We start from the raw sequence: 14,778 nt of genomic DNA on the forward strand, positions 1-14,778 counted from the left end.
GAGTGTGAACCAGTCGAGGTGTCCTGAGGGCGAGCAGCCGGGCTCACAGGGAAGCTGAAGGCAGGCAGGTCCAGCCTGGGCTCCGGGCCCTTCTCGCCGGCCTCCCCACGCGGGGCCTCGGCTCCCCTCCTTCCCGGCTCCCGCCTCCTCCCGCAGGCTGCGGGGCGGCCCGGGGCCTGCCTCTCTCTCTCCGCCTTCACTACCGGGTCAAGCCGCGGAGGGAGGGAGACGGCGGCGAAGCCCTCCCTGGCGCTCCACCCGGTGCGCGCGCCTCCTCCCTGGGCTCGCATCCCCCTCCCCGCCCGCTCGCATCCTGCCAGTACAGTACAACTAGTACACGCGCACACACACGCGCTCCCCGCCGCTGCCACTGCAGCTGCCATGGATATCGGCTAACAACACAGAGGCCGGCGAGCGCGCGCGCGCTCCCACTCGCAGCACGCAGGAGTGGCCCCCGGCATCCTTACCCTTCTCCCCACCCCCACGCCACCCGCTCACCAGCTCGGCCACTGCTCGCGCTGGCTCTGCCGCCGCCGCCGCCGCCGCCAACGCCGCCAACGCCACCACAGCTTCCTCCGCTGCGGGGCCACAGCCTTGAGTGTCATTCAAGGGACAGCACAACCTCACCCAAGCTCTCCTACCTCTGCCCAGCCGTCCCTCTCATCCTCCCCCTTCCTCCGCCACACTCCATCCAAAGAAGAGGGAAAGCGCGGAGCAGAGGGGAGACAGGCAAAGTCTGCCACCCTCGTCCCTTGGCCCCCTGGGTCCTCCATCCCGATTTTGACTCCCAACCCCTCTTCCCCAAAGGACCCTCAGGAACTGAGGCGACTCACCCTACTGCCATGTCCAAAAGCTTGAAAAAGAAAAGCCACTGGACTAGCAAAGTCCACGAGAGTGTCATTGGCAGGAACCCGGAGGGCCAGCTGGGCTTTGAACTGAAGGGGGGCGCCGAAAACGGACAGTTCCCCTACCTGGGGGAGGTGAAGCCGGGCAAGGTGGCCTATGAAAGCGGCAGCAAGTTGGTATCCGAGGAGCTGCTGCTGGAGGTGAACGAGACCCCCGTGGCGGGGCTCACCATCAGGGACGTTCTAGCCGTGATCAAACACTGCAAGGACCCCCTCCGGCTCAAGTGTGTCAAGCAAGGTGAGCGCAGCTTGCCCGGTGCTTTGCCCGGCGGTGGGACCCCTGCGTGGGGAGGGCAAGGAGAGGGTGGGCGCGCGTGTGGGGTGTATGTTGCGCCACCGCGGGGTGGGGTCCAGAGAGCACTGTAACTGTGAAGGGAGCATTAGTGGGACCGGGGCAGGGGGCTGGTCGGCGGGCTAAGCCGGATGGCAGCGTGGCAAGCAACTTAGTTTGTGTAGTTGGATCCTCGCCTTTAGAAGGTGCTTGGCCTTGTCTGACCTCCTCAGAGCTCCTGGGCCAAATAGAATGTGCGTCAGTGGCATCGCCCACAGTGGATATAGAGCTTTCGGGGAAGGAAGGAGTCAGGAGGGGAAGGAGAAGGGAGGATGGAGCAACTTGAGGTGCAGAGGTGTCATTACAGGGTTTGGGAGAAGCTCTGAGCCCTGGGGCAAGTGGAGAACGCTTGGAGTATATCCAAAGCTGGTCTGGAGACTTCTTGGTCCCCAGCAGCTCCCTAGGGATCTCTGAACACTGGCTGGCCAGGAAGGAAAGGGACATATTGCTTTGGATGCTTTGACCCGTGTTCAGTAACTTTTTCCCTGCTTCACTCCCCAGTCCTTCTCCCCCGCCCATGGTCATGTCATGTGGGCACTGAGAGTCACGTGCGGACTGACTAACCCTAGAGATCGCCCCTAGCCAGCAGGCGGGAGGAGGAGCAGAGCCTAAGAAGCTAGGAGCTCTGGAGAGCTCGCTAGTGTTGGAGGGGAGGCAGACTGCAGCTTTAGAAGGGTTCCCCAAAGGATTCTTCATTGACTGGGATTTCCTCATTGAGTGGAATTCCTTTGTGGCTGGGCTCTCTTCTAGCTCCAGATCTGGGGGCGTGTTTGTGGCATGGAGGTGGATGGGGATGCAAGCTGGTTACAGCTCAGACTCCCTGTTTTCTAGCCTGGCTTTAATGAGTTTCTTCCGGGGCTGTGATGTGGATTTAAAGAGACTGGAATCTTGCTGAACTGTCCACTGTCCACTTTGCTTGAAAGAAAATTGTGGTCCTGAGGGAGGAAAGATGGAGATAAAAGTTTTATTTGATGACACCTTCAACAAAATGTAGTGTGCCTTTGTTTCCCACACGTGGTGATGCAGTTTCCTGAGTGGCACGGTCTACAAATGTGTCTCACACTTATCAGCATTATTGGTATAATGATTATTGTCTGTTGTTACTTTGTCCTGCCCCAGCGTTGAAATTCCGAGTATCACTGTATTCTGAATTGCCACTAAATGCTGTGATCCAGTAATGAAGAAACACTATTTAAGCAGTTGTTTTTCAGCATAAATTTCACCGGCAAAGCTTGTCTCAAAGCAAATGAGAGAGAAAAAAAGGTTCATAAACTTTTCTAAAGCTAAGTTGTCACAGAAGAAAACATCTTCCCTGGGATTCTCCAGTATTCATCATGTATCATTTTAGGAGGTCTAATGTAAATATGCAGTATTGTATGGCATGGAAGGAAATGCAGTAGACAGTAGAGGGTCCTGGAATTTTCCAATGTCATGTCATTTGAACTCAAATTCATTGAGTTATGCTAACATATTTTATATGGATAGGAGAGTGCATAATAGTGATAGATACAAGTGAGAAGTTTAAGTTTAGGGTCCAAAAATCCACTATAATTAACCAACCACATGGTTTTATGGTAACAGTATTGGTGTTTGTAATGGAAAGTAACTGCAAAAGTTAATGCTTTTTAAACATTTATTTTTTATTTATGTATGTATAGTTTATGTATATGAGTATGGATATGCTAACTGTGTGCATACAGAAGTCAAGAGAAAACCCTTGGGAATCAGTTCTTCCCTACTTCTCTGTGGGCCACAGGGATGGAAATAAGCCTTGGTGGTGAGTAGTCTCACCAGCCTAAATCTACTCAAGAGTGATTGTTCTGTAGTAGTTCCCATTGATCTTCTCTTCTTAAATGATACATTTTATTCAGATGCCTGTATCTTGAGGTAGAATTTGACCACCTTTAATTCTACTAAACAATGTGTGTCCTCTCCCCACAAAGGAAAGGTCCAGTATTAGAAATTTAGTAATTGAAATCCAGAGAGTCATTGGAAAAGTGAGGGCATAAAAGTTGTGCAAATTGAGAATCTGAGATAAGAAATGAAATTCTGACTATTCTGTGTTAATGCACATGATGAAACTATGGTGAATTTGAAAAGTCTTCACCTTGGGGAATTATGAGCTCTAACAGAGCAAAGCTATGAACAATGTTGTAAGCTGAGGTTTCCCTTAGTAGATAGACCTATTGGAGCAGACTCCTCCCTGGCCATGATCTTAGTTACCGTCGATCCTGATCATTCAGTTTTGCATTGTGTTTTGTTAGGAAGAGAATAGATTTTCAGATCCAAGGAACATATTTTTATGAAGTGAGATACTTAAGTGAAAAGTATATATTAACCTTTGGTCTGTCAGCCTCCGAGTATCTAGTGATAGACATTTGTAATGTTTCATCTACTGAATTACAATGGACAGAAATAAATAAATTGCTTAATTAATTAATACTTGGGAAAATCTATAATCTTCTTGTATATTTCTTTAAGTGTAGTGATTTACATATATTCTCTTGTGAAACTGTTCTGTTATCAATGGTGGTTAAATTTATTTAATTGAAATTATGATTAAATGAAAATTTCAGAACATTATAGAATGTTTCTTGGGTTTTGTAGGGTTTATACTTGTTTGAAAATTGGGTAGAGGCTCTTGGCTCAGTAGTTATATTTCTGGAGAGAAACAAGGAAAAGAAAAAAATATAGCATAGCCAGAGAACTTAAACATGACTTGTTTGGAGATGGGTTTTTTTTTTAATATTAATGAGATTGATTTTAAAATACTTAGTCAAATATGGGACATTGTACAGAAACTATATGCATGATTATAGCAAAACTAAGGGAGATTTTTGTTAGAAATGAAGACAAGCATAATAAAAGCACTAGTAAAATATACCTCAGATAAATTGAAGTAATTATCCAGAGTGTACTTACTTTTGGCTAATTTTGCATTATAGTCATCCTAGTTTTTAATTATTCTAATTTTTAAGGACAGTGAGAAATTAATATTTTGAGGCATACTAAAGAAGACAGGTGTTTGTTTTTCTGAACTGCTTAAATGACTTCAAACCCAATGAAAAAACTTTTCAACAAAATTCAGCAGAGTTCTCTTTTTTATTTCATCATCTTTTAACCTACAGAATAAACTCTATAGAAACAAAATACCATTTGTATTTATTGGTGATATTCTGTTGATTTTGTAAACCATTCTTTTTGTTTATAATAAATGTTCCTTACCAAGAAACTTAATTATAAGTGAGCCATGCTGCCTATGTTCTCATTATTTCATAGGACCCTGTGAAGAGAGCTTCTTGGGTGATTCTGAGATACAAATTGAAGTGGTGAATGTTCTTTTCTTTTTCTCTTTCTTTTAACTTTGCTGCTAAAGTTCACAGCAACCAGTTACACAGACTGTCATATTCGTGTCCTACATTCCTTGGGCTATGGTTCCTGATGCCTCTCAGACCACACAGGGACCTACATAGCCTGGATACATTTTCCCACTTAATATCTCACAATGGAAAATAAAAGGAAAAAAAAAACTTTTGTAATTCTTTCCATGTGGAAGGTGGACTTTGAACTTCAGTTTTAGACAAGATCTACATCACTCTCTCTCCTTTTGCTTCTTTCAAAGACACCTTCAAAGAGACATAGATTCACATTTATTAAGAATCACACCTTCTTCTTCCCTAACTTCAGGCTAATATCATGTGTTAAACTTCCATGCTGCCTTTAATTTTAGAAAGTGAAATACAAAGTATGTCATATTTTTTGCCTGTAAAAATTGATTTGATTCTGTGGAATGTGAGTTATATGGATTTTTTATTCAAAAATAATAAAATTGCTTTAATATACTGACGAGTTTAATGATTATCTAGTGGTGGGGTTCAAACCCAGGGCCCTCGATGTGCTCAACAAACGGCCTGTTATTGAGCTGTATTCACATGTCTTTATCGTAACTATTTTAGAAGAACGTTGGTTAATAAAGAATTCTGCTTAAGCAGAGTTATGAAAGATGCCACTGTGGTTTTTCGCTCTCTGTAGACAGTTTTTTACTATTTAAATGGCATGACCTTGAATGTTAAACATGAGTATTCACTTTTCTCACGTGTTTGCTTTGAATGAGAATAGTCTTGGGGTGAAATGCCAGCTGAAGAATCTAAAGTGCCACCATTTCTGCTCTTAACATTTACACTGTGTAATTTTTTTGGCACATTCATTATGCTCAGTTTCCTTTTTAGTTGCTGGAAACTCAACACATTCACTTTCATAATGAGAAAAAAAGTTTGCACAAATGACATCTCTTATTGCTTGCAGTTTAAACAATGACTTTCAAATGCATAGCGGACCCGGGTAGCATCATTTCCCTTAGGAAGTGGGAGACAGTAGTCGTAAAATGTGCGATCTTCCTTGTAGATTATCTGGCTTTGAATCCTGAGAATGCTTTTCATGACAGTTATATGAACAAGTTTCCTAAATGGGTAAGTAGCAGTTTCTTAAGGATATGAAATGAGTGCTGGGAGTGTAAGCTACTGGAATTACTCCCTGTCGTATGTAAGATCTTGGATTCTAGCCCCAGCATTGCCAATAATCATTAGCTAAGTTACACATATAAATCATGCCTTGGTTTGCAGGTAGTAAGCATTATGTAAATTTTAGCAAATCTCATTCTAAATCTATTGGCCATTTTGAGCTATTTTCATCACTTTTAATCTTCAAGATATTCTAACAGTATTTTTTTAATTTTGTGTGTGTGTGTGTGTGTGTGTGTGTGTGTGTGTGTGTGTGTGTGTGCAAGGGAGTTCAAATGCCAGTGTAGGCCAACGATGTTGGAGGCCCCTGGAGCTGGAGTTCCAGGCAGTTGTGGGCTGATGAGAATTAAACATGGGTCCTCTTCAAGGGCAGCATGGCTTCTGAATTGCTGAGCCCTCTTTCTAGTTCTAGGCTTCAAGATATTTTTCTCTTAACTGTGATTAGATGTGGAAATGAAAATGAAAAATTGTAGATGAATTTCTAAACAGTCTTAGTAAATAAAAAAAAAAAAAGCCAAATACAGCCATAGAGATCAGAGCAATAGTGATAGCCACCAAACTAAACTTAGCTCACCACACTGCCCCCAAGAGAACCAAACCAGCTTTTTCCTGTCTCATCTGTACCTTTATTGTCTTGCTGTTCTGCCTTTTCATTGGCTCTAAGCCCAGCCAAATCACTTCCTCATCACTGCCTGTCTATACAGACCTCCAGGTCTCTATAGTTGGTACTGGGATTAAAGGTGTGTGTCACCATGCTTGGCTGTGTCCTTGATCACACAGAGACTCTGCCTGCCATGTGATCGGATTAAGGGCGTGTGCTACCACCACCTAACTTTTGTTTACGGCTGGCTATGACCTCTGATCTCCAGGCATGCTTTATTTATTAACATACAAATAAAATACCACTACATTTCAACACAAATAAAATATCACCACAAAAAGTAACTAATGTCTAATTGATACGTGTAAAAGTAACTTGCAGACTTAGTGTTTTTTTAGAATAAATTCTTTTTTTTAATTATTTATTTGATGAATGTTGCCATTAAATCAGTGGGACATGTTTTTACCTTTTAAAAGTAAGTTTTGCTGATATCTTTATTTGTAAGGATTTGTTCTTTTATACTTAGGCTTCAGAACAGTGTTTCTCAACCTCCCTAAGGATGCAACCCTTTAACACATTTTCTCATGTTGTGATGACCCCCAACCATAAAATTATTTTCATTGCTACTTCATAACTGTAATCTTGCTATTGTTATGAAGCATAATGTAAATACCTGTGTTTTCTGATGGTCTTACGTGACCCCTGTGAAAGGGTCTTTGACCCCCAAAGGAGGTATGACCCACAGGTTGAGAGTCATTGCTTTAAGTAGAACTTATTTTTGCCCACTAAATTATGTCCTTCTGTACATATCTTTCCTCCTTAAAAAGCTAGAGCATATTGAAGTGTTTACTATAATTTTGACAGGCAATGAAATCATACTAAGATGCATTTAGTTTAAAAATATATTTATGCTTCTTAAACACCATGCTAACCAGATAGATCATATTGTTAGTGGAACTTTTACTTCATAGCTAAAAATTAAGTTTCTTTTCAAGAGGAGCTATAATAAAACAGAATAAGTGGTCATAGTCAACACTGTATAACAGAGAATTATATCAAATCCAGAACAAAATACACAATGCGTTTGTAACAATGACAGTACCTCAATATAGGCAAATGTTACTAAAGATGATCATAGCCACAGTATGTCTGTGGGTCATACTCTGGTGACCTTCCCACTACTTGAGTTAACTTTCACAATAGTTTCAGTGTCAAATATTGATTTTTAAAATCTCCCTTAGCCTCAGCTTGACTTCTTATCATGACAAGAAGCAGATAACACAGTCTTACAGCTTTCTTAGTTTTGTCACTCATATTTTAGCCTCAACTTTTCCTCTTTTGTCTCCAATAAGTGATGATATTTTCCTTTGATAAAAATGAACTATGTCACACAGAGAATTTAGTGATAAATCCATCAGTACTAAGGCCAGTTAACTGAAAAGCTGAAAGGGACATGTATCTTCTGGGCACTGTTGTACAATGATCATGTCATAGACAATTACCAAAGTTGTTTACATTGTGGCAAATCATTGACATTTAAATAACTCTTGTGACAGAGTTGTAAGGATAAATCTTTTATGACTTGAAAACTTTAGTTTAGGCTTAGCATATAGTTTTGACTATTTTAGGTAGTATGGAATAAACAGTTCAGGTTTTTTTCTTTGACTACTAATTATGCTATACCAGTGGCATCCAATAGAGCCTTTTCTAAGGCCCATTAGGAAAAATTTTAAAGAAGTTACTGGACTTATTTAAGATATTATAATAATTATTAAATGGCTTTCTCTACCTTGGAAAATATATTTTCTATTTTTTGTGTTACATGAACTGCATTGAGCTTTTGTGTCATTTAAAGTTATTTTACTCAAAAAAAAAAAAAAACACTACCAGAACCATAACTATTCATAATTTTATCCAATATCCATACACATATCTATTAAAGCAATTTAAGCCTTATCTACAAAGTAAAAAATTCTGTCTATATTGATACTCCTAATTATAAATTTTTTTGGAAAAATTTCTTGATGCTTGATGTCTTTTAATGAAAGAAATATATATTAAATCACATAAAATTTTCTTAAATAACAAGGATTTTTGTAAAGCAATACTGTGAAATATCAGGAAGAAAAGGTGTTTAATGAAAAACATTTAATTGAATACTTTTTTACATGACAGTTCGTTACCAGGTGTTTTAAAAAACATGTTTCCTAAATCGTACACTGAACTACCATGGATAAAGGACAGTACAAAAACTTTATACTCCAGACAATCACTAAGTCAGTTACAGAGAATTGAGGGAAATATTAATTGCAAAAGGTGATTTTATGTTAGTACTTAATTCTCATTTTAAATATGAGTTGTATTGCTTATCCTAATAATTTACGTTGACATGCATAGAGAGGAACTTATTTAGCTGGTATACACTTATGCATACCATTGTGACTAGTGCTAGAAACACACAGATTAACCTAGCAACATACTAAGCTGATTAAAATCTGATTAGCTGGAATTGAAGCATGAGAAAATTTTATATTTGAAATTTCCCGTGTCCCAGTATGATTCTGACCCTGGGTTTGCCTTTCCTTGTAGTCCACACTGTAATAATAAAGCATCATTTTACTGGACAAAGTTTCTTGAAAAAAATAACACCTGGTTAGGCTTAAAGCATTACTGAACCCTTCCAAACAGCTTGGTTCTTTTCTAAAAGCATACTGGGTACAGATAATTCTAATCCTGTCTTTGTAGCAAAATCTGGTACCAAAGGGAGTACTGTGTTAACTAAACAGAAGGAAGTTGATCTTCCTTCTGGAGGAACAAGAATGCTGTCAAAGATGGTCTTATGCATCTAAAGTGAAAACAACGAGATGCACTTTGTGACCATTTTCTTTGAAACATTCCTCATCCTTGTAGCTGGATCCCCGTCTTTGCTGCTTGAACGAGTCTATGCTCTCTTTCTCTTCAGTGCAGACATTACCCCAGTGAACTGAAGTGTGCTCTGCTTCATGGGACACATGAGATATACATGTGTATGGCCAAACACAAATACGAAGGACTCAGACACCCGTGTTTAAAGAATTTGTAAAATAAAGAATTTGTGTGTGTGAGCATACAGTCTTACTGACTTAATTTTCTTTCTTTTTTATTTTTTGATTTTTATTGAAAATAGATCCTGCTCTCATACAGTACATCCTAACCACATTTTCCCCTCCTTCCAGCTCTCCGCAAGCTACCCTCTCCCCAAGATCTGCTTCCTTCCATTTCCTCTTCAAAAAAGAGCAGACCTCTAAGAGACAACAGCCAAATCAGACTAAATAAGATACAGTAAGACAAGGCAAAAGCCCTCATATTGAGGCTGGACAAGGCAACCTAAAAGGTGGGAAAGAGTTCCAAGAACAGACCAATTTCAAGTGTGAGCAAAATTGTAAATCTGATAGTGGCTGACCATAACAAGAAAATAAATCAAATATTTGTATTTCTATAATATGTGTTAGGTTTTTAGAAATTATAACAAATCAAATTTAATAGTTAGATTTTTTCTTTGTATCAAAAAGTAGATAGTGAGCCATGTAAAAAACACCAGATAGTATCTTAACATTAATGCCAACAAAGACATAAACAGTTAAGGGTATGCTTGTTCATGAACTGGATAATATATTTGCATAGTATATAATTTTAATTGGTTTAAATATTTCAGAGATAAATAAGAGATTTGTATCCAATAATATAAATATGAAGCATATTGAAAATTTAAAGATATAATTGATTAAAATAAAATTATGCCAAATTTCTATATTTTATCCCCAAACTATTAACACTTAAAATTTAAAACAAAAGAAAAACTTTAATTATCAAGAATGCTAAAATTTTTTGCCATGAAATAAAGACAGTGCTACTTTATCTTACATTAATATTTTAAATGTGAAACCATTTCCTTGTGGGAAATTAATTTACTGTTTATGAACTTGTTACAGTATACCTACTCAAGATTAACTATTAAAATGTTCACAATTTATGACATCTTTGGCAATTCCTTCAGTCACTATAATAGAACAAGAAACTGTCATTTTGAATTTTCTCACAAAATCTCCTTTCTCTATTTCCAAACTTAAGCATAAACATTGTATATATTGAAGTGATGCCATTATGTTTTAATACAAGTACATTGGGCAATGTTTAAATCAGGTTAGATACATCTGTATATTCAAAAATATTGTAGTGTAAACTTTATGCATTCTTGAGGCCTTTTGAAATGTGCAGTGCATTGTCTCTTCTCTCACATCCACACAGTGGCACACCACACACCTTGCTCCTATCCAGCTCCAATATAGTAACTATGAAATAACCTTGACATTTACTTGAAGCATCTCCATCCTCTTGTGTTGAAAGCATCATATGATACCCTTTATTCTTATGAACATTGACTCTCTTAGCACTGATCACAGAGGCAGTTTGCTTGAACTGAATACCTTTTCAATTTCAGCTTAGCCACAAAATTATTAAAGGAGTTGGTTGTCTACAGAATACACTTTCTGGAGTTGGTTGTCTATAGAATACACTTCCTTGAGTTGGATGTCTATAGAACATACTTCCTTGAGTTGGATGTCTACAGAATACACTTCCTTGAGTTGGATGTCTACAAAATACACTTCCTTAAGTTGGATTTCTATAGAATACACTTCCTTGAATTGGATGGCTATAGAATACACTTCCTTGAGTTGGATGTCTATAGAATATGCTTCCTTTTTTGCTTCCGCCCATGTTCTTGCTGGTAGGATGTCAGTTTTATTCAAGAGTATACATGTACATGCTGATGTGCCGATTGGTGCTTTCACATAAGATTGTCTTCAGCTTAAGGGAATGAACCTCAACTAGTCTAATCCAGACAAGGCACTTCCATCGTTTCACCAGTTATTGGCTTAGGAAATGGCTTGTAATCCAGTTCTAAGTAGTGAGAAGTACTACTTAGATGAATTCCTTTAGGGGACTTTCTGAGAAATTTCTTACTTCTTAAAATAAGATAATAGAAAAAAATAGTACTCCCCCCTCTGACTGAAAGTTCTTGCACAAGGAAGTTGCACCAGAAGCAGCTGCCAGCCATCCTGTGATCATGAAGAACTCTTGGTAGAAAATGGGAAGACAACAGAGCAAAACAGTGAAACTATGCTGGCTCTTGGATGTACTTTGGGAATAAGGAACCAATAACTCAACCTCTCTCAGAACCAATTCTGATATTACAAAGCACAAGATGTTTATGACATTTAGCTTGAGTTTTCTACTACCTGTAGGCCAAATCATTCTAGTTTATATTAATATAAGATATATATTTAATTCCAAGCTTCATTTTGGGAGGTAAGCACAGTTGATGATCTTTCAAAACCAAAACTTTGGAAAATACATCAAAATGCATTTTGTCACTTTATCAGCTCAGTCAAATTCTGGGTATTTCTCCATTACCTCACTCAATTCTGTTTCTGTTTTAAACCCAAGAAACTCCATCATCTTGAAATAAAAACGAGGAATACAAATTTGTTTTACCCTTATCTGAAGTGGAATATATTCAAGAAAGTAAATCAGCTACAAAAATATACCAACAATGCATGCCAAATCCAACTTGAGATATTTTCGAATTATATAACTGTTTACAAGTGTATGGGCCATTGATCCGGGAATGTATGTAGTTATAAACTGACTCATCAAACTGTTCGAACTCCATATATTTAGGACTAGAATTCATTTCCTGAATATTCACAAACTGTTTTTGGTAGCCTGCTTTTTGGCAGGCACCAAGCTAGAGACTATAGATTAATGAAAACATAATTAAGACAGCTGTACACTTGAGGTGTTCAATCTGTGGCACATGTTGTGTGACTTGAGTTCAAAGATATCAAGAAAAGAGTTGTTCATCTTGTAAAGGTGTCTTTCACAATATTATCAGAACAATAGTGGAAAAAATAGCTTGTGTTTGAGAAGAAAATAGACCAGGAATCCTTAGTACTCAGCATCATAGACACAGTTTGAGTAGTGCCAATCTTTGTTCATAGGTATGCCCTTAGGTTTCTGTGGCAGAAACCATGCTAGTGATGCCATGAAGGCTCATGAGTGTTGATCACTTTGGAAGCACTTCATATTGTAGTGTAATAGTTAAGAGTACACAGTTCTGCTGGGCGGTGGTGGCGCACACCTTTAATCCCAGCACTCGGGAGGCAGAGGCAGGTGGATCTCTGTGAGTTCGAGGCCAGCCTGGGCTACCAAGTGAGTTCTAGGAAAGGCACAAAGCTACACAGAGAAACCCTGTCTCGGAAAACCAAAAAAAAAAAAAAAAAAAAAAAAGAGTACACAGTTCTAAAGCAAGAAGGCTTGGGTCTCAGTTATAGCAATGCCCTGTACACAGTCTAAAATCTATCATGCACATGTCTACACCTCAGCTCAGTTTTCAAAATTCATAGTTATATGATATTTGTAGGAATGTTAAAAAGATGGTATGTTATGATGCCTATAATACACTTAGAACATAACATGAGCTTAATAACTGATTGTTATTATATAGCATTTGTATTATACATTAATATTTGATTTAGTTAATAGTTACTATAAATATTGATATTCAATCCAGTATATTTTCTAAAAGATGTATGTGAGCCAAAGGGTTCCTGTTCTCTAATAGGTATCAAGCAATGTTCATTGAGCAAGGAATACTGAGTAAGCAATCTTATGAGAAAGATAGAAAATGCTTTCAGAAAAAAAAGTAGGGAACTGTTGAGATTCAAGCATTCATATGTTGTGACAAGAGTTTCCAATTATCAAACTCTAGAATGTAATGTAGAAAGTAATGAGAAAGGAGCTTGCAGAATGAGAAGTGGGCCATGCCACCATCACAAGTGCATGCTAATTCACTAGCAATTGTTATTAAGAACAAACGTTTATGAAATACTTCCTATATGTTAGTCAGGGTTCAAGGCACTTTGAATACATGTTTTTTTTTTCCATTTTGCAAATGATTCTATAAAGTAGACATTGTCATTCCAAGTACGGAAGCACGGTTCAAAGAGGCCCCCCAACAGCAGTACTCTAAAGCAGATCTAAGGGAGCTTACACACTGGGTTGGGATGCTTCACGGACAGAGTTAGCGGAGTCAGTGTGTTCAGTAAGTGTTCAGGGAGTGAAGGTGTCAGCAACATTTTGTGAGACAAATTAGGAAGTGAAAAGACCTAGTTAAAAGAGATTTAAGATAAAGATACAGCAACTTAAAAGGTCCGTGGTTGTCAAGAGGAAAGGGTTTTAGGCCTTCAACCACAGTAATGATGGTAGGATGGACACAGAAAATAGAGTTTTCCTATACTTTCTTGTTCCTGGTTGCTAATTTTGTTAAGATATAAACGGGAATCAAACAGTTGCCGGAAGTAGAAGGCAGGGTCACCATTTGGAGTATATTTAATTTGAGGTGCCTGGAAATCATCTAACTCAGCCCTAAATACAAAAGTGTTCAGAACTTACTGTATAGAAGCTTAGGGAATGTGTCATTATTTAATAAAAGCATTACAGAAATACAGTGAAGAGACACTGTGATATTTGAGTTTGAGGACAAGTCCTGAGCTTCCACCCAGTAAAGCAAGTCTGCAAATTAGACCAGTGTTGCTGTATTGTGCTCACCACTGATGGATGCTGCCAAGAGGTCCAGAAAGACGAAGCCTGGAAGGTTTCCATTGCTTTTGGCAAATATAGAGGTCACCTTCATTCTGTACTATTTCAGTGGAGTTGATGTTACAAACACCCAGATGTACCAAAGAATAATTACTGGAACAAAGAAAAATTCAAATACTCATCCAATAAGCATGTTGGGTAGTTAAAGTGAAATGAACAGAGCCTGAAGGGATGAGTGATGTATGTGTGTGGTGTGTGTGTGTGTGTGTGTGTGTGTGTGTGTGTGTGTGTATGTGTGTGTGTGTGTGTGTGTGTGTGTGTGTGTGTGTGTATGTGTGTGTGTGTGTGTGTGCATGTTAGAGCCCTAAGGGATGGTGCCTTATTGAGGTGTATGTGATAGTGCCCTAAGGGACAGGTACTTTGTTAAGGTGTGTGTGTGTGTTTGTGTGTGTGTGTGTGTGTGTGTGTGTGTTAGAGTCTTGAGAGATGAGTGCTTTGTTGAGGTATGTGTGAATCCTAAGGGATGGATGCTTTGTTAATTGTGTGTGTCAGAACCTTAAGGAATGGGTACTTTGTTGAAGTATGTGTGTTAAAGCCCTAGGGGGTGAGTACTTTGTCGAGGTGTGTGTGTTAGAGCCCTAAGGGCTGGGTACTTTATTGAAATATTCATGAGCCCTAAAGGATGGATACTTTGTTGGGGTATGTGTAAGCCCTAACAGGTGGGTAGTTTGTTGGAGTGTGTGTGAGCCCTAAGAGATGGGTACTTTGCTGAGGTGTGTG

At 39.1% G+C, this 14,778-nt stretch overlaps 1 protein-coding gene across 10 annotated transcripts in view; it reads left to right on the forward strand.

Moving 5' to 3' along the window:
* The first annotated feature begins 303 nt into the window (after positions 1-303).
* Positions 304-14,778, forward strand: part of Magi2 (membrane associated guanylate kinase, WW and PDZ domain containing 2) — a 1,445,964-nt gene continuing 1,431,489 nt past the window's right edge. For 3 of the 10 annotated variants that reach the window (XM_076566329.1, XM_076566330.1, XM_076566332.1), the window contains exon 1: positions 309-1,143. In XM_076566329.1, coding sequence (XP_076422444.1) covers positions 843-1,143 — 301 coding nt within the window. In that variant the 5' untranslated portion in view covers positions 309-842. Of the gene's footprint in view, positions 1,144-14,778 lie in introns of all 10 variants that reach the window. The other 7 variants (XM_076566328.1, XM_076566327.1, XM_076566331.1 and 4 more) reach the window with 6 other exon arrangements.

Source organism: Peromyscus maniculatus, chromosome 3 (assembly GCF_049852395.1).
Source record: "Peromyscus maniculatus bairdii isolate BWxNUB_F1_BW_parent chromosome 3, HU_Pman_BW_mat_3.1, whole genome shotgun sequence".
NCBI lineage: Eukaryota > Metazoa > Chordata > Mammalia > Rodentia > Cricetidae > Peromyscus > Peromyscus maniculatus.